This window comes from Oryx dammah, unplaced genomic scaffold (assembly GCF_014754425.2).
Source record: "Oryx dammah isolate SB20612 unplaced genomic scaffold, SCBI_Odam_1.1 HiC_scaffold_3, whole genome shotgun sequence".
In the NCBI taxonomy this organism is placed as follows: domain Eukaryota; kingdom Metazoa; phylum Chordata; class Mammalia; order Artiodactyla; family Bovidae; genus Oryx; species Oryx dammah.
Window position 1 is genome coordinate 57988795 of NW_024070187.1, and position 27747 is coordinate 58016541.

At 39.3% G+C, this 27747-nt stretch overlaps 1 protein-coding gene across 2 annotated transcripts in view; it reads right to left on the reverse strand.

Moving 5' to 3' along the window:
- RFC1 (replication factor C subunit 1) overlaps nt 1-25292 on the reverse strand; it is a 73631-nt gene extending 48339 nt beyond the window's left edge. For both annotated transcript variants that reach the window (XM_040238034.1, XM_040238033.1), the window contains exons 1-4: nt 25076-25292; nt 11685-11813; nt 5813-5888; nt 2923-3045 (exon numbers count right to left, since the gene is read on the reverse strand). In XM_040238034.1, coding sequence (XP_040093968.1) covers nt 2923-3045; nt 5813-5888; nt 11685-11813; nt 25076-25078 — 331 coding nt within the window. In that variant the 5' untranslated portion in view covers nt 25079-25292. The remainder of the gene's footprint in view (nt 1-2922; nt 3046-5812; nt 5889-11684; nt 11814-25075) is intronic.
- Between the last annotated feature and the right edge of the window lie 2455 nt (nt 25293-27747).

The following is a 27747-nucleotide window of genomic DNA, read 5'->3' on the forward strand; positions in this document are numbered from 1 at the left end:
TTATGAAGGGAAGGAAAAGGGCTTATCTTTCTCCTATTCAGCTATCATTCGAAGGTATAAAAAAATATGAAAAGATAAAATAGGCAAAAAAAAAAAGTTAGCTTCTTTCCTATATCTCAATTCTAAGAAAAAGCAGAAAACTATATAATAGCATCGTATTAAATGGATACGTTGTACCCCAAGATTCTTTGATAAAACCAGGAGACAACATTCACTTTCACATGCACATACCCTTGGCAGAATGACATAAATACTGTCTAATGGTCATAAAATTTTCAGATAAGATGTCAGTTATCTCCTTAGAAAATAATATTCAAAAATACCTGGTCTGAAATAAACAGTCCCATGTTAAAAAAAATCTGTGACCAGAGCTTAAATTGTCTGACCTCTAAAAATCACAAGATAAGGATAGCCTTGATCCCCGGTTGAAGGCCATTGCTGTCTGCCAACTTTGACGTTTTCAGAGTGTCACTGGAAAGCCTGATCACACCACCTTCAGTTACATAATAAACCTATCACCTTAACTGGTTTTAGTATCTCTTCCACATATTTAAAACTTGACAAAGGTGGCTAGATGTTAAGAGGGGGCCCTTTAATGGAAGACTGCATTTGCACAACATGCCTGAGCAGATTATTTAGCAACGAAACAGGTTCAAAAGTCAACCTGCCACAAGCCATAGTGAAGAAACATCTCAGCTTACAAAAAATGTTATAGAAATATGCTCATGCCACTTACATTTTCCCTTTGGTATTTGAACAACTTTATCAAATATGCAAATGTTTCAGAGAGCCTGCAAAGCTCATCTGTGGGCTTCTTTTGTTTTTAGTTTTCCCTCTCATGTGCATCACCCTGTTAAGTTGTCCCAACAGTCCTATTCAATTAAGAGTTTCTGCTTTACAGAAAGGGAGGCAGAGTCACTGACCTTTAGCCCTTTAGAGTTAGACAGGAACCAAGGATGTATCCTCCCAGGCAGGGCTTCTTTCAGCTTCTTTCTATAACACAAGGACTTCATTCCTGTTTCATTCCCTACTTACTGACCAATTTATCTACCATGGGTACCTTCATGCTCTCAAGTACCAGCTCAAACATGTAATAAATAATAAAATTCCAGTAACACTAAAACATGAAAGGTGAATTGTAGGATATGTGAATTCTATCTCAATAAAGTTGATGCTAGAAAATAAAAAAAATTAAACATAAGCAGGATAATAACATCAACTTTCCAATCATCCTAATAGTAAATCATAGACAGCATGGCTGAACCACAGGTAATCCAAAAACCTAATCTATAACTCACGTCTCAAATGTTTATAGATCAGTCCCTTACTATTGCTACCTCTTTAAAATACTTATTCCTTCACTCATAGATTACTCTTAGAGTCTCAGCCTCCTCAATTATTATTTTTCCATTTTCCCTGTACGTTAAACTAAATTCTTCCATCTAGTTTTCAAGGTCTTCCCTAAATTGGCCTCATATACCACTCATTATTTCTCATCATGTGGGCAAGCAATCTCTTTGGGGTCCTACGAACATATCAAGCCTCGTACTGGATGCTGTGTCTTAAATAATCCCATCCTATTAACCAGACGGGCTTCCCTGGTGGCTCAGTGGTAAAAAATCTGCCTGCCAATGCAGGAGACGTGGGTTTGACCCTGGGTCAGGAAGATTCCCCTGGAGAAGAGAATGGCAATCCACTCCAGTATTCTTATCTGGAAAATCTCTTGGGCAGAGGAGCATGACAGGCTATAGTCCACTGGGTAGCAAAAGTCAGACATAACTGAGAGATTAAACAACAACCAGACATATTCTTTCCCTCCATCACCTGCTCATCCTCCAAGGATTAGACCAAATCCTACCCTCTCCATTAAGCTCTCTCCCTAACTGGTGCATACGGCAGCCTCAGGCAAGTCCTGCAGTACTTAGGAGTCTATACTCCTACCTTTATAGCCCCAGCACCTAGTAACCAGGATGGAAAAGACAATCAATAAAAGCCTGTTGAATGTAAGTTGCAACATGCTGTCCCAAAATAATTATGTGGTTTTTACCCTATCTCTTCAAACCAGGTGTATTCACTTCACTGGCAACACAAGTAGCTGAGTGCTACAAATAATGCTGGCAGGTTTTCTTCAAGATGAACAAACCAATGAGGTATATCAGATGCTCTCATGGCCCCCAAGCATTTTTATTAGAAACTGATTCAACAGGCTCCGTGAATTTGAAGACAGTGTCCTCTAGGAGTTAACAATGCTCAGATCAAAATGACTTTATAATAAATCCCTCCTAAGTGTTTTTTTCCCTAAGATGGCAATGTAATTCAGGGCCTCTCACTATAAAAGAATACTGCAATTATTTATATACTATGACATTATTTATACTATGACATCTTAAGATTAGTGTACATTTATAAATGTCTTGTTTTTGGACCACTCAAAATAGATCAAATAAATATAAACACAAAAACAAGCATATTTTTAAAGCCACTATTAAATCTTTAGGGTCATCAGAGAATATAAGGAATTCAAGTCACAAGATTATAGATTAGAAGGCACAAATTTGCATAGTCATTATATACTTAAGATTGTTATGACTTAAAAAGGTAAAAAAAAAACACCAAACTTTTTAAACAATCCAATAAGAGTTTAATATATGATTCAAGACATAGTATCAACATATATGGTTTGATACGGAGCACTTTAAAAAAAAATTCCAAGAAACAACTATCCTGTTATTGGCCCTCAACTCACAGGAAATGCCAAGGATAATTACAGCCTTCCCCTAGTAAGGACAATTCTACACAGAGAAAAAGGCAACTGAAGTTCAGTTCAAAGTGTGAAGGAGATACATTTAGCTACCAAGAGAAGCTCAAGAACACAATACATAGTGCACTTCTCTCGAAAACAAACATATTTAGTGCCCTTACCTGTTTCTGAAATGTAGGTAACAGGATCCTGCTGTTGGATTTTAGCAGGTTTAGAAGACAGTGGCAATTTTTCTGGTCGTTTTTTGGCATTTTTTACCTGTACTGTTTCCTCTGATTCTGAATCTGAATAAAACAGGAAAATAAAAACTTTGAAAAGAAATAGTATTAATATAGTGTGCTTTTAATTTTTTATTGGAATACATAATTGCTTTATAACATTGTGTTAGTTTCTGCTAACACAAGTGAATCAGCCATATTCATATATCCTCTTGGACCTCCCTCCCACTCTATCCCCATACAGTTTGCTTTTATTTTTTTGCCATGAAACACAGCCTGTGGAATCTTAGCTCAACCAAGGATCGAACCCAAGCCCACAGCAGTGAAAGCACAAAAGTCCTAACCACTAGACTACCAAGGAATTACCTTAAAGTGATTATTATTAATCAATTCCTCAAGATTCTTTTCCAAATAAATCTCTTTTTCAAATTCTGATAGATTATCACTACCCAGTGGTTAAGCCTTTCTACTGCTGCAGTAGTAAGTCAACACAAACTTACTCGCTTAAAACAACACAAATGTTATTATTCCCAGTTCTGGAGGTTAGAAATCCAACTTAGGTCTCTGGACTAAAATCAAGCATCAGGACTGCTGTGATCCTTTCTGGATACTATACAGAAGAATCCATTTCCTTGCCTTTTCCAGTTTCTAGTGACTGCAAGCATTCCTCCGCTCAGAGCCCCTCCCTTCCTCCATCTTCAAAGGCTGCAGCATTAGGCCAAGGCCTTCTCACACTGCCATCTCTCCAGTTTTCTGACCTCCTTCCACAGTCAACGTCTAAACCTCTTCTTCTGCCTTCCTCTTCTTTGTGACTACACTGGGCCCATCCAGAGAATCTCCCTACATCAATGTCACCTGTAATTTTAATGTCACCCCATACAACCGAACATAGTCACAGGTTCCAGTAACTAGGGCATGGGCATTTTTAGGAGACATTATTCTGTCTACCACAGTCTAATCACCCAGAGAACTTAAATACAAATCAAGACAAAGTACAAATACCTAGTATATGTCTGTTACAAATTTCAGAAGTTTCAGAAATTTCAGTGTCCTGCCTCTTCCTCTCACCATGCTTTTATAAATCCTGTCTCATACAGTTCTAAAATGTATCAATTATATTTCCATTGTCCCAAAAGATGGAAACTTCTGGGGAATAGGGATATGTACTTATTTCAAATTCTTTATTATATACGGCAGTAAAAGACTCACAATAAACATTCAAGTACTTTTAGAACCTTTGCTATCACTGTCAAAATCCTGATAATCTATAAATGCTTCCTTAGGTTACATTCTTAATTTTAATTTTAAGAATTCATACTGGATAGATCTTCTCCAAAAAACTCAAAATCTAAAACTTTTACCATTATTTTAGCATACCATAAAAGGCACGCATAAAAATGTATGCTCCCTATCTTAAAAAATACAACTGACCCTTGAATATAGGTTTAAATTGCACATGTCCACTTCTACACAGATTTTTTTCAAATAAATATGTTGAAAAAATTTTGGAGATTTGCAACAATTTGAAAAAAAAGACAAACCACATGGCTTAGAAATACTAAAAAAAAAAGAAAAAGGTATGTCATGAATGCATGAAATATATCTACATAGGTATAAGGTGATCTCTAATATAAAATTAATCTGTATTAGTTTTCTGTCTTATTGCTTTCAAAGAATTACACTACTATAAAGTATGCCTCTCTGTAACTGGGTAAACTGCATAACAGCCTGTTTATCAGTAACAGGTAAGTGGATTTTCTTTTTATGTAACAATGTTTCCAATACTGTATTATGAATATGACAGTGTTAGTCATGCTGTATGCCAAAATTTTGTTAACAGATTCATTATTGCATAGGCTAGGCTATCATGAAGCAATCCTATCAATTACACCAGGCTACCATAAAACTGTCATACTGCTGCTTCTTCATTATCAATGCATGAATTGTTATACCTGTAAATATGAATTTCCTTTTCACATTATCTCTTCATTTCTGATGTCAAGAGTTAGTAATATGTATAACATCTACATCTGTATTATAATAGAGTGTAGTAATATGTGTAACATCTGGAGTATTTTGTATTATATTAGACAATATTAATGTAGGTACTGAGATTCATCTTGTAAACAGATGACATAAACTTATAGTATCAATAAATACAGTACAGCACTGTAAATGTATTTTTCTTAAGATTCCCTTAATAACATTTTCTTTTCTCTAGCTTACTTTATTGCAAGAATACACTATAAATACATATAACATACAAAATATGTGTTACCTGACAGTTTATGGTATTGGCAAGGTTTCTAATCAACAGTAGACTATTAGTATTTACGTTTTGGGGGAATCAAAAGTTGTATGTAGATTTTCAACTGCAAGGGGTGTCAGAACCCCAACCCTCATATTTTTCAAGTCAATCTTATAGTCAAAGTTTTTAAAGTGTGTTTGTTCCTTTTTAACTGCAATAAAAAAGGACCAAATCAAAAGGACAAAAATGAAGTTTTAGATCTTTGTTTGTAAAGCAACATTTTATGGCACTCTTTTTCAAATTCAGTTTCCAAGAACCTCAGCTGAAAGAGAAGTTAATACAAACACTTTAGCATATTCAAAGTAAGTTTCAGACACGCCATATATACCACATCTCCACGTAACAAAACTTTATTAACATATTTCAGCTCTGATAAATCCTGTAGTATAATAAAAGTTGTTTTCAATTTTTCTTGAACACAGAGCCCTCTTCTCACAGCACCTATTAACATTATACAGAACATCAGCTCTAACAGATACAAAATGAAAATTTTTAAACTTGAAAACGCCTGAAAAGAAATATTACCCGAATCATAGATGATCCTCTTTTTCTTGTTTGAGTGCTTCGGCTTGATTTCATCTTCTGTACAAGAATTATTTACCTATAAACATCACAGTATAGTTAGAATACAAGAAAACCTATATAACTTACCGATTTTTTTCCTCGTTAGACTTGAGCTCAATAGTTCACAACCAGAGAAACCCTGCCCCTACAGGAAACATTTTCACTTGTCATACTGGGGTGGGGTGTTACAGGTGTATAATGGATAGATAAGGGATGCTATTAAATGTTCTACAATGCACAGGACAGTCCTCCACAACAATGAATTATCTCACCCCAAATGTCAATAATGCCCTAATTAGGCTAAAGAATGGAGACGGCAGTGCACCCCACTCTAGTACTCTTGCCTGCAAAATCCCATGGACGGAGGAGCCTGGTAGGCTGCCGTCTGTGGGGTTGTGCATTTTCACTTTTCACTTTCATGCATTGGAGAAGGAAATGGCAACCCACTCCAGTGTTCTTGCCTGGAGAATCCCAGGGACGGGGGAGCCTGGTGCGCTGCCATCTGTGGGGTCGCACAGAGTCGGACACGACTGAAGTGACGTAGCATGCACGCACACACTGGCCTATTCTTTAGCCTATTGCTACTGCTGCTGCTGCTAAGTCACTTCAGTCGTGTCTGACTCTTTGCGACCTTATGGACTGTAGCCGGCCAGACTCCTCTGTCCATGTGGATTTTCCAAGCAAGAATACTGGAGTGGGTTGCCATTTCATTCTCCGGGGATTTTTCCAACCCAGAGATCGAGCCCGCATCTCTCAGGTCTCCTGCACTGGCACACGGGTTCTTTACCGCTAGAGCACCACCTGAGAAACCCTAAAGACTAGGCCAGACCCATCATCAAAAAGATAGAGAGATCACAAATGCTGGTGGATGTGCATAGAAGGGAACCCTTGTGCACTGCTGGTGGAACTGTAAATTGGAGCAGCCACTATGAAAAACAGTATGGAGGTTTTTCAAAAAACTAAAAATAGAACTAACTACCACAGGAGTAGCCATTCAACTTCTGAGAATATATCCAAAGGAAGAAAAAACACTAACTTGAAAAGTTATCTACACCCGCATGTTCATAGCAGCATTACTTACAAAAGCCAAGACACAGAAACACCCAAGCGTCAGTCAATGGAAGAATGGATAAAGAAGTTGTGAATATATGAATATTACTCAGCCATAAAAAATAAGGGTATCCTACCATTTCTAACAACGTGGAGGGACCTCGAAGGCATTTAACTATGTGAAATAAATCAGAGAAAGACACATACTGTTTATCTCACTGAACATAGAATCAAAAGCAAAAAATAAAAAAGCATGAACTCATAAAAAAAGAGATCAGATCTATGGTTACCAGAGGCAGAGGTTGGGGGAAAGGGGGACCTGGAAGAAGGTGGTCAAAAGCTAAAAACTTCCAGTTTAAGATAAGGAAGTGCTAGGAATGTGATGTATAACATGACGACTGTTGTTAACACTGCTGTATGCTACACAGGAAAATTTAGGACAGCAGATCCCAAGAGTTCTTAACACAAGGAAAAAAACGTTTCTTCCTTTCACTGTATGTATATAAGATGATGGATGCTAACTGAACCCAGAGTGATAATCATTTCATAATATGTGTAAATCAAACTATCATGCTGTATACCTCAAACGAATAGGTGATGTATGTCAATTAAAAGATGTCCTTTTCATTACAGGGGACTGGAATGCAAAAGTAGGAAGTCAAGAAACACCTGGGGTAACAGGCAAATTTGGCCTTGGAGTACAGAATGAAGCAGGGCAAAGGCTAATAAGAGTTCTGCCAAGAGAACTCACTGGTCATAGCAAACATCCTCTTCCAACAACACAAGAGAAGACTCTACACATGGACATCACCAGATGGTCAATACCGAAATCAGATTGATTATATTCTCTGCAGCAAAAGATGGAGAAGCTCTATACAGTCAGCAAAAACAAGACTGGGAGTTGACTGTGGCTCCTATCATGAACTCCTTATTGCCAAATTCAGACTGAAATTAAAGAAAGTGGAGAAAACCACTAGACCATTCAGGTATGACCTAAATCAAATTCCTTATGACTATACAGTGGAAGTGAGAAATAGATTTAAGGGACTAGACCTGACAGACAGAGTGCCTGATGAACTATGGACGGAGGTTTGTGACATTGTACAGAAGACAGGATCAAGACTATCCCCAAGAAAAAGAAATGCAAAAAAGTAAAATGGCTGTCTGGGGAGGCCTTACAAATAGCTGTGAAAAGAAGGGAAGAGAAAAGCAAAGGAGAAAAGGAGAGATATACCCATTTGAATGCAGAGTTCCAAAGACTAGCAAGGAGAGACAAGAAAGCCTTCCTCAGGGATCAATGCAAAGAAATAGAGGAAAACAAGAGAATGGGAAAGACTAGAGATCTCTTCAAGATAATGAGAGATACCAAGGGAATATTTCATGCAAAGATGGGCTCAATAAAGGACAGAAATGGTAGGGACCTAACAGAAGCAAAAGATATTAAGAAGAGGTGGCAAGAATACACAGAAGAACTATACAAAAAAGATCTTCACGACCCAGATAATCACCATGGTGTGATCACTCACCTAGAGCCAGACATCCTGGAATGTGAAGTCAAGTGGGCCTTAGGAAGCATCACTTCTAACAAAGCTAGTGGAGGTGATGGAATTCCAGTTGAGCTATTTCAAATCCTGAAAGATGACGCTGTGAAAGTGCTGCATTCAATATGCCAGCAAATTTGGAAAACTCAGCAGTGGCCACAGGACTGGAAAAGGTCAGTTTTCATCCTAATCCCAAAGAAAGGCAATGCCAAAGAACATCACACAATTGCACTCATCTCACATGCTAGTAAAGTAATGCTCGAAATTCTCCAAGCCAGGCTTCAGCAATACGTGAACCGTGAACTTCCAGATGTTCAAGCTGGTTTTAGAAAAAGCAGAGGAACCAGAGATCAAATTGCCAACATCCACTGGATCATGGAAAAAGCAAGAGAGTTCCAAAAAAACACCTATTTCTGCTTTATTGACTATGCCAAAGACTTTGACTGTGTGGATCACAATAAACTCTGGAAAATTCTGAAAGAGATGGGAATACCAGACCACCTGACCTGCCTCTTGAGAAATCTGTATGCAGGTCAGGAAGCAACAGTTAGAACTGGACATGGAACAACAGACTGGTTCCAAATAGGAAAAATAATACGTCAAGGCTGTATATTGTCACCCTGCTTATTTAACTTATATGCAGAGTACATCATGAGAAATGCTGGGCTGGAAGAAGCACAAGCTGGAATCAAGATTGCCAGGAGAAATATCAATAACCTCAGATATGCAGATGATACCACCCTTATAGCAGAAAGTGAAGAAGAACTAAAGAGCCTCTTGATGAAAGAAGAGAGTGAAAAAGCTGGCTTAAAGCTCAACATTCAGAAAACTAAGATCATGGCACCTGGTCCCATCACTTCATGGCAAATAGATGGGGAAACAGTGGAAACAGTGTCAGACTTTATTTTGGGGGGCTCCAAAATCACTGCAGATGGTGACTGCAGCCATGAAATTAAAAGACGGTTACTCCTTGGAAAGAAAGTCATGACCAACGTAGACAGCATATTCAAAAGCAGAGACATTACTTTGCCAACAAAGGTCCGTCTAGTCAAGGCTATGGTTTTTCCAGTGGTCATGTATGGATGTGAGAGTTGAACTATAAAGAAAGCTGGGCACTGAAGAATAGATGCTTTTGAACTGTAGTGTTGGAAAGGCTCTTGAGAGTCCCTTGGACTGCACTGAGATCCAAGCAGTCCATCCTAAAGGAGATCAGTCCTGGGTATTCATTGGAAGGACTGATGTTGACGCTGAAACTCCAATACTTTGGCCACCTAATGTGAAGAACTAACTCATCTGAAAAGACCCTGATGCTGGGAAAGACTGAAGGTGGGAGGAGAATGGGATGACAGAGGATGAGATGGTTAGATGGCATCACTGACTCAATGGACATGAGTTTGTGCAAACTCTGGGAGTGAAGGACAGGGAAGCCTGGCATGCTACAGTCCATGGGATCACAGAGTCAGACACGACTGAGGGACTAAACAACATGCCTCAATTATCTGTAGTGTAATTCCATAATTCTAATATATATACATATGTGGGGGGGGCATATGCATGGATGTGTGTGTGTATATATATAAGGACTCTTCTCCTATAAGAAGAGGAGAGAGTAAAGCAGAAATATATTTGAAGAAATAATGGTAAAAAATTACCAAATTCAAAAAAATATATAAATTTACAGACTCAGAAGCTCAGAAACCCTAAACAGTATAAAAAAAAGAAAACTATACCCAAGTACACCATGGGCAAGGCTGAAACTCAAAGATAAAGTCTTTTAAAGCAGCATGAGAAAATAATACAATACATACAAGAGAAAACAATATAAATGACTGCTAACAGCTCACCAGAAAAAAATGGAGACCAAAAAAAGAGAATGGAACACCTTTACAGTGCTGAAACAAAAACTATCAATCCAAAACTCTATATCCAGCAAAAACATCAAGAATGGAGACAAAATAAAGACATTTTTAGATAAACAAAAACTTACAGAATTCACTGCCAACAGGCCTATTCTACAAGAAATGCTTAAGAAAATTCTTCAGATTTACAGAAAATGGTATAAGGGACTTCCCTGGTGGTCCAGTGGCTAAGACTCCATGCTCCCAATGCAGGAGGTCTGGGTTCAATCCTTGCTCAGAGAACTAGATTTTACGTGCAGTAACTAAGAATTTGCATGCCGCAACTAAAGATTCTGCATGCTACCAACAAAGATTGAAAGGATCCTGTGTGCTGCAACTAAGACTGGGTGCATTTATTTAATAAATAAATATATTAATTAAAGAAAATTATACTAGATGGAAATTCAGATCTTTGATAAGAAATGAAAACACCAGAAGTGGCCAATATATGGTTAAGTACAAAAGATCAATCTTCCTGTTTTTAGGGGTTTTTTTTGACAACAGAAGACTGAGATTTTTATTTTAGTCTCACTTAGGAAATAAAAAAAGTTAACTTATGTGTTTAAATTATAATTTATTGGTATTTTAATGACAGTTTAATTACATCCATTTGTAATTTTACTCTTACATGTTTTTAAAATATTGTTTAATTATTTTTATCTTATTTACAAAGTAAGTTTTTACTGAGATATAATTGACATGTAACATTAGTTTCAGGTGTACAACATGATGATTCAATGTTTACATATATTGTAAAACGACCATAAGTCTAGTTAACATCAATCACCATATGCAGTCACAAAGCAATTTTCCTCTGTTAATTCCTTTAAAATAACGTTGGTTTAGAGCAATAATTATTATATTGAATGTGGAGTATTAACATATAGATATAATTCATATGCCAATTACGGCATAAAGGGTGGGGTAGTAGTAAACCGATCTGCAGAGTTGCAAAATTCTCACATTTTACACCAAGAGGAACAATATTAACTCAAATACACTATTGGCGCCACTGCCTGCTTATCATAGTGATATTATATCTTAAATTCTCTGAAGCCCAAGGAGGATAGGAAAAAGAATAAAGCTTTCCTCCAAAGCCTTGCTTCACGAGAAGCCCAACACTGGAGCTTATGTCTTTATGAGCAAACTTTGGTTAAGTTTTCGTTAAAACAGTTAACGAAAATACCAAACTATAGACACAGTAAGATATATTAACTAGAAATAAGTAAGACCTTATCATCTGCTAAATGAGTCGAAATTTATATTTACATAAGGCTCTCAATATATCAAATCTCAGAACTGAGTTTATTTTATACAATTCAACATTGCATCTGGAAAACCGACCTTGATTTCCTTTATTCCTTTCTTTGCTTTTAAAGTTTCTTCAGCAGACTTTGTTTTCTCATTCTTCTTTACTGTTTCACTTACAAGTTTCTTTCCACTTGGTATAACCCCAAAGAATTTTCGAATATCCTAGAAGCATAAAAGGAGATTCATAAACAAATATTAACTGCACAAAATTCTAATTTCAATTGTAAAAAGGAACAACTCTACATACACACTGGTGTACTCTCAATCATGTCTTCATAATGATATAGTTCCAAGTGTGCAGCAGCATCCTTTCTAGATGCAAAAATTAACTGAGAAGATTACCTGAGTTAAAAATAATGAGTCTAGGGAATTCCTTGGTGGCCCAGTGGTAAGGACTCTGAGCTTTTACTGCTAAGGCCCCATTCAACCAGGTTCAATCCCTGGTTGGAGAACTAAGATCCTACAAGCTAAGCAGCACAGGCAAAAAGATTCAAAAATAATAATAATAATAATGTACCTAATGAAAAGTAATTTTAATTCTCAGAATCTGGCAAAAATAAAGGAAATTTTTGCTAAAAACAGCACACTTAAAAGAGGCAAGTAACAAGCATTTATTGATTATGCCTGCACATACCCCATCATCGTAGACACACTAGGGGAAAAGACAGAGTTGAAGAACATAATCCTTGCCTATGGAATTTATACTCCAGTTTGAGAGAAAAATAACTCTTACAACCCTGATCATTTAAGACCTTAATAACTAAGAACTTTGAAATTATTTCCCTTTACATGATTTTTCCAAATTCCAAAGGAAAATTTTTGATTATACTTGCTTCAATTACTCTGTCAAATTAATCATACTAAAACATTTACAATGTAACTTATAATTAATATCACTCATCTTTCTTATGATACATATTCTTCCTACGCTTTTAGATTTTCCGTTCAATTCACTCTCTCAGTCGTGTCCAACTCTTTGAGACCCCATGGACTACAGCACACCAGGCCTCCCTGTCCATTACCAACTCCCGGAGTTTACTTAAACTCATGTCCATTGAGTCGGTGATGCCATCCAACCATCTCATCCTCTGTCGTCCCCTTCTCCTGCCCCCAATCTTTCCCAGAATCAGGGTCTTTTCAAATGAGTCAGTTCTTCACATCAGGTGGCCAAAGTACTGGAGTTTCAGCTTCAACATCAGTTCTTTCAATGAATATTCAGGATTGATGTTCTTTAGGACGGACTTTTAGATTTAAGCTCTGAATAAACTGTGGTGTAGAGAAAAGGTAATAGATAGACCTTAGAGTAAGAAATCCCTGGTATGAATCTCTGCTCTAGCACTTTCCAGTGGACCAAGGTATGACCTTGACTTTTAATCTGTTTTCTCATCAGTAAAGTGAGACGAATACTCCCTACACTTTATGAGGATTAATTATGCATCTATCACAATTCTGACTCAGTAAAAAGCTTCCCTTCTCCCTCATTTATGCACTATTAACCCTCCATATCACTGAAACATCTCTACCTACAGTTCTCTACTCACAGGAAAGGAAGGGTATAAGGAACACAGAATACGATACTTTAGCACCTGAATTTCAAAGAACTGGGTTCAAAGAGGCAGTTGAACTATTTTCCCTATTCCTATCCTCAATGCTTATAATCCTGAGTCTTCAATTTTTTTTGCCTGTTCCAAGCTCTCTCCACTGTAATGAGGAAAATACCTGTTAAAAGTACTTTGTCAAGTGTAAAAAAGGTAACAATGTTTTTCCTCGATCCAGGCAGTAATTGTCACACTCTTAAAATGTCAAAAATCCCAAATAACTGTGTTCTGCAAACACAGAAACACATAGCTTTGTGGTTAAGCCAATAAAGAAAACAGATAAACGAGGTACACAGACATGAAAGGTTACAGACTTCCCTGGTTTATACCCTCTTCTGTAAATTTCCTAATATAAAAAAGTCACAAATCCATCCTAATAAAATCTAAGATTTATTGTTTGCAAAATGGTACCTCAGCTATGAAACTGAGACATTTGTGTCAGTTGCTAAAGAAAAACTAGATAATAAAGAAAGCCAGAAAGCCACAGTCTTCCGTATAATTTGCAAAGAATTGAATTTGAGGCTGACAACTACTTACTTTATTGCCTCTGGAGGAAATGAGAGTTTCACATTGGAGTTTCACTTTTGAAATTACCAAGTGAGTCTTCAAATAGTGTGATTTTTCAAATACACGCACACATGCACCACAGCTCAATACTGAACATTAATAATCAGTTTAAAGTCAGTGGTGGTTTTCCATCTGTGATGGAATCACAAATACTTAAAACCACAAAGAGAAAGAAAACAAAATATAATTCAGGAAATGGAACTATTGGTAACACCGAGCTCTCTGACTTTTGTCTGTACCACCCTGCCAATCCTAAGCATTTTTGCAACCTTTTCTTCCTAAGTAATTCTTCCTATTCACAACCCCTTTCCTTTCCCTGTATTCTCCCCTACTTTCCCACTCCCCATGCCCTTATACTCTGACAGCAGCAGAACAATTAAATTACAGCATCCTGATCCTAACTCAGTATCTACTAAAAATCTAAACTTTTGAAAAAGAATTTTCATTGGAGTGAAAGTCATTCTACTCACACTTTTTTAGGAGTTACCTCCAAAGTGAGCAGCCATCTGGTGTATAAACATCTAAGAGAAAAAGGTCACCAATTTGACTTTAATTTATACCATGACTTTACCTTACTCTTTATTAACAGTCCCTACCTGGTATTCCAGGTCTTTAAAGATTTCATGAAATACAGAATAACACTAGTGACTAATCAAATTCCCAAATAATGGATCTAAACATCACTCTTACCTGCACAGAACAATTCTTGTTCAGTGTATGAGTAGAAAAAGGAACACGTTTGTAAATTTATTTTTACAATCTTAGCAAAGGGAAGTCCTTCCAAGCAGAACATCAAGACTAGAAATTACCCATTAAGAAAGAAAAATTTGACTACATAAAAATAAAAGATATCATAAACAAAGTTAAAAAATAACTAACGTGAAAATATCTACCACACATTATATATAAGAGGGCTCCTACAAATCAATAAAAGATAATCCAGTAGAAAAAAATGGATAAAAGTTACCAGTACACAAATTATAAAAGAAATACAAATAACCAAATAATAAAAGATGCTCAACCTGACAAATAGATAAATTAGAACTTGATTATTTTTCTAAGTGTTAAAAGACTCATAATGCCCAGGTATGTCAAAGGTGTGGGGAAACAGATTCTCACACACTACACTGCTAATAAAAGTAAAAATTGGTATAACCTTTCCAAGACAATCCAACAACTTATCAAAATTTTAAATGTGCATACCCTTTGTCCCAGGATTTCACTTCTAAAAGAAATGGTAACAGAAACAGTTTTATTTGGGGAAATCAAGAGTAGTAATTAACTCTTACTTTCTTTTTAAATAGTTATTAATTGAACATGACAGTTCAAATAAAGCAAAAGATTTAGGCAAAAATCACATAAACATTAAAACAGATTTTAGCACAGACAGCTAATAGCAACAAGTTTTTCACACTTCTACTTATAGCTACTGGACACAGATTTATCTCGTTGGACGATTCTATGAGGTATAAAGGCAAACAGAATGATTTATCTTCATTTTATAGATAAGTAAGTAGAATTAAGTCTGACAAACATAAGCTTTTAGTCAGCTTTGCCACTTACTATTAGACACTTGGGCTTCCCGGATAGCTCAGCGGGTAATGAATTCGCCTGTAATGGAGGAGACCCCAGCTCGATTCCTGGGTGGGGAAGATCCGCTGGAGAAGGGATAGGATACCCACTCCAGTATTCTTGGGCTTCCCTTGTGGCTCAGCTGGTAAAGAATCTGGCCACAATGCAGGAGACCTGGGTTTGATTCCTGGGTTGGGAAGATCCCCTGGAGAAGGGAAAGGCTACCCACTCCAGTATTCTGGCCTGGAGAATGCCATGGACTGTGTAGTCCATGGGGTCACATGGCTGAGCGACTTTCACTTTCACTAGACACTTGGGGGCTTCCCAGGTGGCGCCAGTGGTAAAGAGACCTGCCTGCCAATGCAGGAGATGTAACAGACATGGGTTCAGTCCTGGGTGGGGAAGATCCCCTGGAGGAGGGCATGGCAACCCACTCCGGTATTCTTGCCTGGAGAGTCGCAAGGACAGAGGAGTCTGGTGGGCTGCCATCCATGGGGTCACAAAGAGTCAGACACGACTGAAGCAACTTAGCACACAGGCAGCAGGCACTTGGGATGGACTACTTAACTTCTTTGGCCCTCCGTTTCTTCATGATGCCACCCGCCTCACAAGACTCTCGTGGGGATTAGAGATGGCACACCAGACTGCAACCTGGTCCTCTGACTCCAAACTCCTTTCATAGTTCTCTACCTGACCACGACTGCCTCCTCATAGTTTTACCATAATTCTAAGTGAAAGCCACTCAGTCATGTCCAACTCTTTGCGACCCCATGGACTATACAGTCCATGGAATTCTCCAGGCCAGAATACTGGAGTGGGTAGCCTTTCCCTTCTCCAGGGGATTTTCCCAACCCAGGGATCGAACCCAGATCTCCCGTACTGTAGGTGATTCTTTACCAGCTGAGCCACAAGAGAAGCCCAAGAATACTGGAACGGGTAGCCCATCCCTTCTCCAGCGGATCTTCCCAACCCAGGAATCGAACTGGAGTCTCCTGCATTGCAGGCAGATTCTTTACCAACTGAGCTACCAGGGAAGCCCTGATAGATCCTGGTAACTCTCAGGATCTAAGCAAAAGTAGCCATTCTAGCAATATGGCCTTTCCCTTATTATTCCTGATACATTTGATCCTTATATGATTACAGACAGGCACCATGCCAGGGACTTAGGACACAAACAGGAAAAGACCTCATAAAGTTACCTGGGAGACAAATTAGTATACGAAGAATTAAATACAAAACAGTGCTAAGACAGAGCTAATCACAAAACTGTAAAAGCACCAGGAGCACCTAATACAGACAGCCTCAAGAACAGGAGTAAGACGTGAAATGGATCCCAAAATGATTAGTAGGAGATACTTTTGACAGTCATAGAAATCTGAGTTCGAACACATTGCTATAAATTCCATACAGGAGGCTTGTCTATCTTACTCACCTCTGTATCTCAAGGTACAGGGCCAGCACCTCAGATAAGCAGATGCTTAATTAATAATGGTTAAACACATGAGTGGTTATTTCTAAAGTCACTGACCTTCACACCTGGGCTCAGAAAGAGCGGTTCTTAACTGTGTAAAATGAAACTGATGGTAGATTTTTTTTTTTAAAGATTGCTTATTAAAATAAACTTTGAGATTAATTTGTAGGCATGACTTTATCTACTGCTCTTTGTTTTAAGGAATTTTAAGCAGGTATTAATATTATTGTGTATTATTTCCCAGGAAAATTATTCAAGTTGACTCTTCTATCATATGGTACTCTTGTCATATTACAGTATTGTGGCTACAAAAAACAAAATACTTTCACTTTTAGTATAATACTCTTCTTCACAGCTTTTCTCTAAAGCCTATTAATGGCTCTCCATGGACCTTCAGTTAAAAACTTCTGATTCACATACTCACACTGCATAAGCCAACTTACATCCATCCCAAAATCAGGTACCGCTTAAAAGCACACTGCTGCTGCTGTTGCTGCTGTTTAGTCGCTCAGTCATGACTCACTCTTGGAGGCCTCACGGACTAAAGCCCGCCAGGCTCCTCTATCCATGGAACTTTCCAGGCAAGAATACTGGAGTGGCTTGTCATTTTCTTCTCCAGGAGATCTTCCTGACTCAGGGATCGAACCCGCATCTCCTGCTTAGCAGGTGGATTCTTTACCACTGAGCCACCTGAGGCTCCTAAATCTTGTCTCTACTCCAGAACTCTGAGCTCCATATCCATGGAGCCAAACAGTCTGTCATCTTCAGTTCAGTTCAGTTGCTCAGTCGTGTCCAACTCTTTGCGACCCCGTGAATCGCAGCACGCCAGGCCTCCCTGTCCATCACCAACTCCTAGAGTTCACTCAGACTCACATCCATCGAGTCAGTGATGCCATCCAGCCATCTCATCCTGTCGTCCCCTTCTCCTCCTGCCCTCAATCCCTCCCAGCATCAGAGTCTTTTCCAGTGAGTCAACTCTTCACATGAGGTGGACAAAGTACTGGAGTTTCGGCTTTAGCATCATTCCTTCCAAAGAAATCCCAGGGCTGATCTCCTTCAGAATGGACTGGTTGGATCTCACCTCTATCCAAATGCCCCAAAGATGCCTCCAACTCATAACATCCAAAACCAAGCTCATATTTTGGGGGTACTTGTTTCTCTTTCCCACCTCAATGCACAGCACAAGCATTCACTCAAAACAGAAAACTGGGTGCTGTTTTTCCTCCTCATTCTGACCCTCCACCTCACCAACCTATCTAAGAATCTCCTGACTACTGCTGTCTTCCTTCTTGTTTCTATTGGCAATGCCCTGATTTAGGGCTTCATTTACTTTATAAAAAATATTTATTTATCTACTTGGCTGTGTTGGGTCTTAATTGGGGCACACAGGATCTCTGTTGCTGCCTGGGGGATCTTCCATCATGGGCTCTTCTTTGCAGCATGCAGGCCCTCAAGTTGTGGCTTGTGGGCTCCAGAACGTGTGGGCTCAGCAGCTGCAGCACCAGGGCTTAGTTGCAACATGCGGGATCCTAGTTCGAGGACCAGCAGTCAAACCTGCATCACCCACATTGGAAGGCATGTGCTGAACCATTGGACCGCCAAGGAAGTCCCTATTTACTTTTTTAACAAACCCTTAAATAGGACTTACTCTGTGCCAGACAATGATTTAAACACTTTAAAAAACTAATTTAATCCACATAACAAAGTCTATGACATTCTTTAATTCAGAGATGAAAAAACTGAAAATGCCAACAAGACATTTTTTAGTAAAAGTTTTGAAATATAAGACGTTCTTGAAGTGAAGTGAAAGTTGTTCAGTCGTGTCTGACTCTTTGTGACCCCATGGATTATACATTCCATGGAATTCTCCAGGCCAGAATACTGGAGTGGGTAGCCTTCCCCTTCTCCAGGGGATCTTCCCAATTCAGGGATGGAACCCAGGTCGCCCACATTGCAGACAGATTTTTTACCAGCTGAGTCACATAAATGTAAGCAAAAGGGAAAGATCTGTTGCACTCTCCTACCCTAAAGTGTAACTAACAATTCTACAACACTATTAAAGAAAAGCATTGCCTATCAGGCAGCCCAAATGCGATTTTAATATACATATACACTGGAAGGAAAGTTATGACCAACCTAGATGGCATATTAAAAGCAAAGACATTACTTTGTCAGCAAAGGTCCGTCTAGTCAAGGCTATAGCTTTTTCAGTGGTCATGTATGGATGTGAGAGCTGGACTGTGAAGAAAGCTGAGCACCGAAGAATTGATGCTTTTGAACTGTGGTGTTGGAGAAGACTCTTGAGAGTCCCTTGGACTGCAAGGAGATCCAACCAGTCCATCCTAAAGGAATTCAGTCCTGGATGTTCATTGGAAGGACTGATGTTGAAGCTGAAACTCTAATACTTTGGCCACCTGATGCAAAGAGCTGACTCACTGGAAAAGACCCTGATGCTAGGAAAGATTGAGGGCAGGAGGAGAAGGGGACGACAGAGGATAAGATGGTTGGATGGCATCATCGACTCAATGGACATGGGTTTGGGTGGACTCCGGGAGGTGGTGATGGACAGGGAGGCCTGGCATGCTGGAGTTCATGGGGTCACAAAGAATCAGGTAAGACTGAGCAACTGAACTGAACTGACATAAGACAAAGTACCAGACCAGTACTCAAAAAAAAAATTATTAATTTTTTAGAAGTTTCCAAATCTGCTAATTACAAATCTATTAGTAGAGTTAGAGGTGGGGGGAAAAAAATCTTGGCAATATATACTCCTAAACCTGCACAAAGGAAGCTATCATAACGACCCTTTAACTTTAAAAGATCAAAGTACAAAAGCTGTTACATATTTACTTTGAAGTATAACCAAACAGCTAGTAACTTTTCCACTGCACATGGGCTCAATGAGCAAACAAGCTATATCTGCCTACCAAAAATGCAAAGAGAAACCATATCATGCCACTGTGTTCACTCACTTTGAACAGTACAGGATTTTATGCAAAATAAGCACTGCAGTGCTCTGTGGGGTTGGCTTTACTTCTCTAATTTGAAAGTCAGTCAGTTCAGTCAGTTTAGTCGCTCAGTCGTGTCCGACTCCTTGCGACCCCATAAATCGCAGCACACCAGGCCTCCCTGTCCAACACCAACTCCTGGAGTTCACTCAGACTCGCGTCCATCGAGTCAGTGATGCCATCCAGCCATCTCATCCTCTGTCGTCCCCTTCTCCTCCTGCCCCCAATCCCTCCCAGCATCAGAGTCTTTTCCAATGAGTCAACTCTTTGCATGAGGTGGCCAAAGTACTGGAGTTTCAGCTTCAGCATCATTCCCTCCAAGGAAATCCCAAGGCTGATTTCCTTCAGAATGGACTGGTTGGATCTCCTTGCAGTCCAAGGGACTCTCAAGAGTCTTCTCCAACACCACAGTTCAAAAGCATCAATTCTTCAGCACTCAGCCTTCTTCACAGTCCAACTCTCACATCCATACATGACCACTGGAAAAACCATAGCTTTCACTAGACAGACCTTTGTTGGCAAAGTAATATCTCTGCTTTTGAATATGCTCTCTAGGTTGGTCATAACTTTTCTTCCAAGGAGTAAGCGTCTTTTAATTTCATGGCTGCGGTCACCATCTGCAGTGATTTTGGAGCCCAAAAAAATAAAGCCTGACACGGTTTCCACTGTTTCCCCATCTATTTCCCATGAATTTGAAAGTAAAGAAATACAAACATTTTTTATTACTATGTTTAATTCATCCACCAAATCTACAAGCAGAAACTGATTATCACCAACAGACTTCACAAAATCTATCCAAATGCAAAAATCTTTAATCCTGAAAAACAGTTAAATGCAAAATGATATATCTGACTAAAAGTGTATATTAACAGCAGCACAGAATAGACAAATGAAATTTAATAATTTTAAATTATATTAAAAGCTTATACTTTAAAAACGACAGGTAAGCTGTTGGAATGTAATTCCCTAAGTTCAGGAGAGAGATCCATTCTCACCACTCTTATTCAACACTCTGGTTTTAAAAAAAAACAAAGCCATGAGGCAAAGATAAATTATAAAAGGCATACAAGATTGGGCAGAAAGAAGCAAAATTATTTTTATTTGCAGCTGAAATGATCTTAAATAAAGAAAATCCTAAGGAATTTACTAAAATAAAAAACTGTTAGAACTAATTTAAATGAGTTCTACAAGGTTGCATGATACAAGATCAATATAGTAAAACCAACTGTATTTCTATACTTTTCAAAAGAACAAACCAGAAATGAAATTAACAATTCCATCTATAACATCTTTAATAAGAACAAAATAGCATCATCAATAAGAACCAAATACTTACAAATAAATTTAACAGAAGTGTTAAATCCATACTCTGGAAACTAAAAAATATTGTTTAGAAATTAAAGAAGACACAAACAAATGAAAAGATAGCCCATATCATGGATCAGAAGACATTATGTTGTTAGGATGGCAATACTTTCCAAATTGATTTACAGATTCAATACAATCCCTAACAAAATCCTAGCTGGCTTCTTTGCTGATTCTAAAATTCATATTTTAGAAATTCAAGGGATCCAGAACAGGCAAAACAATCCTGAAAAAGGTCTAAGTTGAAGGACTTACACCTCCCAATTTAAAAATGTACCACAAAGCTACAGTAATAAAATAAGTGCATTATTGGCTTTAGAGAAGACACATAGATCGATGGAATAGAATTCAGTGTCCAGAAAGAAACCTTCACACTTATGGTAAACTGATTTTTGACAAGGGAGCCAAGACAATTCAATGGGAAAAGAATACTTTGGTGCAGAAACAACTGGAGACCCTCATGCAAAAAACAAAAACAAAAACAAAAACCTGGGCCCCCCCTACTTCACACCATATACAAAAATTAACTCAAAATGGATCAAAGTCCTAAATGTTAAGAGCTAAAACTATAAAACTGTCAGAAGACAATAGAAGCATGACCCTGGATTAGGTAACGGGTTTCTTAGATATGACGCGGAAAGCTCTGAGGAAGTGATGACTGACACTTGAATGAGGGAGAAAAAGGCAGAGTATTCCAAGAGGAGGAAGAGTATCCCAAGGAGAGAAAATAACAAAAATAAAAGCTGAGACAGAACCAGCTTAACACACTCAAAGAACAGACAGATGAGCCTGGAAAGGAAATAAGAGTCTTATAGGTCAAGTACTAATACAAATGGCAAAAGTTATATTATTAATACAAAAGGGTGACAACATTGCTCCAGGGAAGCATTCATGCCGTAAACTTCAGTGTGAAAGGTCTCCCCTAGAATGTGGCAAAGCAGCAGCTTAGATGTGTTCTGACCTCTCTCTCATCCCTCAAGTCTCATGCCTGTTTAATTCAAACTTCTGCATATTTTCAATAAATAACTATGGCAGTCAATGAATTAAATATGTTGAAAGTGAAAGTGAAGTCGTGCGGACTCTTTGCAACCCCCGTGGACTGTAGCCCTCCAGGCTCCTCCGTCCATGGGATTCTCCAGGCAAGAATACTGGAGTGGGTTGCCATTTCCTTCTCCAGGGGATCTTCCTGACCCAGGGATCGAACCCAGGTCTCCTGCATTGCAGGCAGACGCTTTAACCTCTGAGCCACCAGGGCACTTTTTTTAAATGGCATCTCTCAAGTTTCATTAATGTTTTAAGCAATTAAGTCCTCACAGCAATCCAAATCACTTACATGGCTACTTTTTATTCTATTTATTTTCAATTCCTTTAATAGACATTATATTCACATGGTTCAAAAATTCAAAAGGGTAAAATGTCTCCCTCCTACCCTGCCTCTCAGACACACATTTCCCATCTTTGAAGGCAACAAATGTTATCAGTGCCTTGTATATCCTTCCCATCTTCAAGCAAATATGTATATATTCTTTTCTCTCCTTTTCTACAATACACTGGCAGCATATTTTACATACTGTCTTGTATCTTTCTTCACTTAATTATTTTGGCAACTGTTCCGTATCAGGGCACAAAGATTTCTCTTTTTGATGGTTGCACAGTATTCCATTTTGTAGATACACAATATTTTACACCTTTGATAACTTTTAATTGGAAAAGATTTAAGAAAAAGATGCAGCTCCCAGGGCAAGAGTTGCTAACCTTACATCTATCGAAGGGCCTCAGAAGATATGTGAATCCCTTTAAGTGGTGTATATATGTCCTTACGTATTTCTGTGGGCAGCAAACTTGCATACCATTCACCACATTATCAAAGGGAGAGGGGAGATCCAAACAAAAGTCACAAACTACTGTACCATATAACTTGTGTGCAGGTGTCTAATAAACATAGGTTGAACAGAATTTTGGTCTAGGATCTGCTCTTTTTTGTACTAAAGAGAGAACTTAACACCAATAAAATCCAAACTTGCTATGTTCTTTATAGAATCTTTTCCCTTTACAAACAGCAAAACCGATCCCTTTGACTCTCACTTTTTTTGAGAAGGGCTTTATTTTTCATCTGCACCCTGAACAGGAGTACTAAGAAGAACCAATTACGTAAAGTACCTGAATGATCAAAAGTTGACTACATAAGCTATCGTTCTCCATAACTGACAACATCAAAGGTATCTCTGATGCCCCTTAAACTCTTTAACGTTCCACACAATCCTTCCTGAGAAATAGAGATCATTACTCGTGTAGTTGTATGTTTCCTACCACAAGCCAGGGACCAGAACAGAAGCTTTACATTTATTATTTTGTTTCATCTTCAAGACAATCACTCAAGGCAGCTATATTTCTCCCTTTCTACAGTTAAGGAACCATAATTTAAGAGGTTAAAATCAGGCTATTTACTTGTTCAAAAACCACTTCATCATTAAATGGCAGAGCAATACCAAAACACCGCCTCACTCTTACCTTCAAGACTCCAAATCTTAAGAATTTTCCACAATTACTATGAAGTGCCTTAAGTCCAAAATGTAATTACTAATTACAGTCATTTTAGGGGGATGGCATAATGCGGTGGTCAGAAAAACCTAGGTTCTAATTCTAGTTCAACCATTTATTAGTTACATCACAAAGTGTTTTAAACTCTAAAGGCCCCCTTTACCATCGTTAAAACTGGATTGCTGTGAGGTTTAAATGAGAAAAGACATGAAAAACAAACAGCCCACATATCCACCTGAAGATACTTGCTACAAGCTGGCTATTATGCTGTTATCATTATTTCATCCTTCTCTGAGAAGAAACACAAAGGGCTGTAAGGTTTCCCAATCTGGCATAAAATCACACACACAGCCCAGAATGTGGACACTGTGACAAATACGCTGATTGAAAATAAAATGACTGAAAAAAAAGTCTGATTATTAAGCAGACTCCAGCTTAATGCAGCACAATAAACTGTCCTTTACATTAAAATATTTCAAACACACACTAGTATCTACTGCCATTCTAGCACGAATGTTTTGTTTTGACGGATGCATAATTATTTCACTATGTATATGGTTTACGCAGAATTAGGCACTGAGGGTTTGTTTAAGATTATTTTCAATATCAGGTGACAAGCGATGACAGCTGTCAAATGCACTACAGCTGCTCCTCCCAGGTTTGCCCTCCCTCCTGTAAACCGTATTATCCCTTTAATTTCTATGAACTCATCTGAACAAAATAAAACATCCTCCCCGTGCCCTCGATCTCAAAACGGCTGATGAGCACTTCGCGGAGCTGCTAATGAGGAAAGTACGAAAACTGAAGGCTGAGAAACTTATTCATGAGAGCATTTCGCGGTGCTGTTAAAGACGAAAGTTGAAGGCCTGAAACTTGTTCATCAGAAAGGAAGTTTGTTCGATTCTTCTTCTCTGACACTCAAAGCTTGAAATCAACGCTTTAGGCAGGACTCAAACCGAGGTTAGAGGCAACACTTAACAGGAAAAGCAACTTTACCCCTGAGCCCCCCAAATCACCTCATTACTCCCTTCCTTCCTCCCTTCCCCCAACAGTGCGAAAACGTGAAGCTGCTGCGCAGCACCAAGAGCGCTGCGCGCTGGCTGCGGCCGAAAGCTGAAGCCCGCAGTGTTAGGAAAGCTGTGCGCCCGGCGCCCAGTTTGTAGCCCCTTTCGTGCCTTCGTTCCCTTCCGGAGCCACGCATCCCGGTCCTCCCAGACCCTCCATGCCAGGAGAGCCAGGTCCACGCCCTGCCTGCGAACTCTCCCCAGCCCCCCAGCCGCGAAGCCTTTCCCAGGTGCTCACCATTGCAGCCCACGGATGACCGCGCGAGCAAGCAGGCCCGGCCGGCTGGGGGATCCGTTACCGGGGCTCGGGATCCATTCGCGCCAACAACTTCTCCCGCGAAGTGGAAGGAGGTCGAGGCAGCGGCGCCCGGTGATGACGTCAGGAGGCGCGCAGCTTCCTTTGGGTCCCGGCGGGAGGCGGGAGGCGCTACGTGAGCCCAGGTGCGGCCCTCGAGACGGCCGGGACGCTGGCGTCGCGAGGAGTGGCGGGAGCATGGCCCGAGCCTTGTTTTGCGCCTTCGACTTTTGGTAGAGGCCCTCAATTGGGGAGGTCTCGAGATCGATGTCCTCCGAGGGTGAGCACGTTTGGAGGTTTCATTGCCCTCCTTAGTAGCTTTAAAATGTTTATATTTTTTAAAAAATGTTTCTATTACCAGCCACAGTAAGGCAAACATTTTGGGTGTATGTTTCACAGATTACATTTTAACATCTATTCTGAAATTAAAATTTCACCAAACAGTATTTACCCTGATCTCCTTTTACATGTTTGACCAATCCAGTTGGTTTTGTTCGCCTACTTTTAAGTGGAGACCCACAGTTTGAAAACACTTTTAGGACAATTTTATACTGTATAATTCCAGAACAAAAAAGATTTTGATAAAATAGTCATTACCACCCACTCCATTTTATAAGTGAAGAATATAACGCCCAAACAAGCTGCTGCTGCTGCTAAGTCGCTTCAGTCGTGTCCGCCTCTCTGCGACCCCATAGACGGCAGCCCACCAGGCATCCCCGTCCCTGGGATTCTCCAGGCAAGAACACTGGAGTGGGTCCCAAACAAGCTAGGGGCCCTAACTGGGAATCTAGGCCTCCAAATTCCCAAACCTACCTCAGCTGTTGCTGAGTCTGTCAAAGAAGTGTGTTGGAAGCCGAGGCATAAACGAGGTACATCTCCCTAGAAGAACGATGATCCCGAAAGCTTTGGAGTAAACAAGTTTTATATTAAAAGATAAGCAATGGCATTTTGGAATAGAATGTGACATTTGCATACAATTTTAAGAGAAAGCGTGAGACCTTAAGTAGTTTAATGGGAAGGGCAGTATCTCCAGCTTTGGCCCTAGACTTTCAAATCCTTATCCACCCTCACCCACCCCTTGTTCCATCTTGCATTTTATCACACCCAGTATCTCTGCAATGAAAGATAGCAAAGCCTTCAGGAATGAAACAGAGGTTAAGGTGGAGCTAGTGGTAAAGAACCTGCCTGCCAATGCAGGAGACATAAGAGACTTGGGTTCAATCCCTGGGTCAGGAAGACACCCTGGAGGAGAGCATGGCAGTCCCCTCCAGTATTCTTGCCTGGGAATCCCCATGGACAGAAAAGCTTGGAGGGCTATAGTCCACAGGGTCACAAAGAGTCAGACAGGACTTAAGCAGCTGAGCATGCAAGCACAGAGAGCTCCTATTTATTAACTGCACAGCATAATATGTGCCAGGCAAGCAGCTATGGACTATCCCACTTTAACTCATCTGATACCTACAGTGACACTGGCTACTATTATCATCCACAATTTACAAAGTAGTAAACTATTCTCATGAACAGAGCCTCAGTGCATTGGACCCTCTGATGCCAATATGCCAGGATTCCTAGCCCTGCCACATGCTAATTGTGTAACCATGGGCAAGTTACTATGCCTCAGTTTCCTCAACTGTAAACAATGATAATAGTTCTGTGTTCCTTGTAGGGTTATTATGAAACTTTTCTTGGATAAGTGAATAATTTTTTAAAATCAGTTATTATTATTATTATTATACAAAGCTAGGTAATATCAAGAGAGCTAGTTCCAAAAATGAACATACCTACTCCACAGTTTTGCTTAGGGAAATACTTGACTGGGGAGGAAGGGAATCAAATCTGTTGAGAAATCAATAAAAAACTACTCCCCAGAAAAATGTACATGGCAGACACATCACAAAAGTTTTCGCCTATAACTTCAGAGAACCTAAACCAATTTACAGTGTTCATTGTGTTGTAAATAAGCAAATAAGTGAAAGCCGCTCAGTCATGTCTGACTCTTTGTGATCCCATGAACATACAGTCCATGGAATTCTCCAGGCCAGAATACTGGAGTGGGTAGCTGTTCCCTTCTCCCGGGGATCAAACCCAGGTCTCCTGCATTGCAGGCAGATTCTTTACCAGCCGAGCCACCAGAGAGGCCCAAGTAAATACGATGTATGTTAAAACATTTACATATCTTTTACATTATACAAGTTTAAACTTTTGCATTTCTTTTTTAGTATTTTGAAGCCTTCCTTGAACTTAAAGTGAAGTGAGTGAAGTTGTTCAGTTATGTCTGACTCTTTGGAACCCCATGGACTGTAGCCTATCAGGCTCCTCTGTCCATGGAATTTTCCAGGCAAGAGTGCTGGAGTGGACTGCCATTGCCTTCTCCAGGGCATCTTCCCGACCCAGGGATCGAACCCTGGTCTCCCGCATTGCAGGCAGACACTTTACCGTCTGAGCCACCAGGGAAGCCCTCCTTGAACTTAGGCAAGACTTAAATCAAAAGACTAACTACTAGAAAGATACTGAACTGAATTTGTTGGATTGTTGTTTTTTTTTTTTTCTCATTCGTGAGATATTTATTAAAATAACACATGTAGGGGGAAAAAATCAATACAATGTATACATCA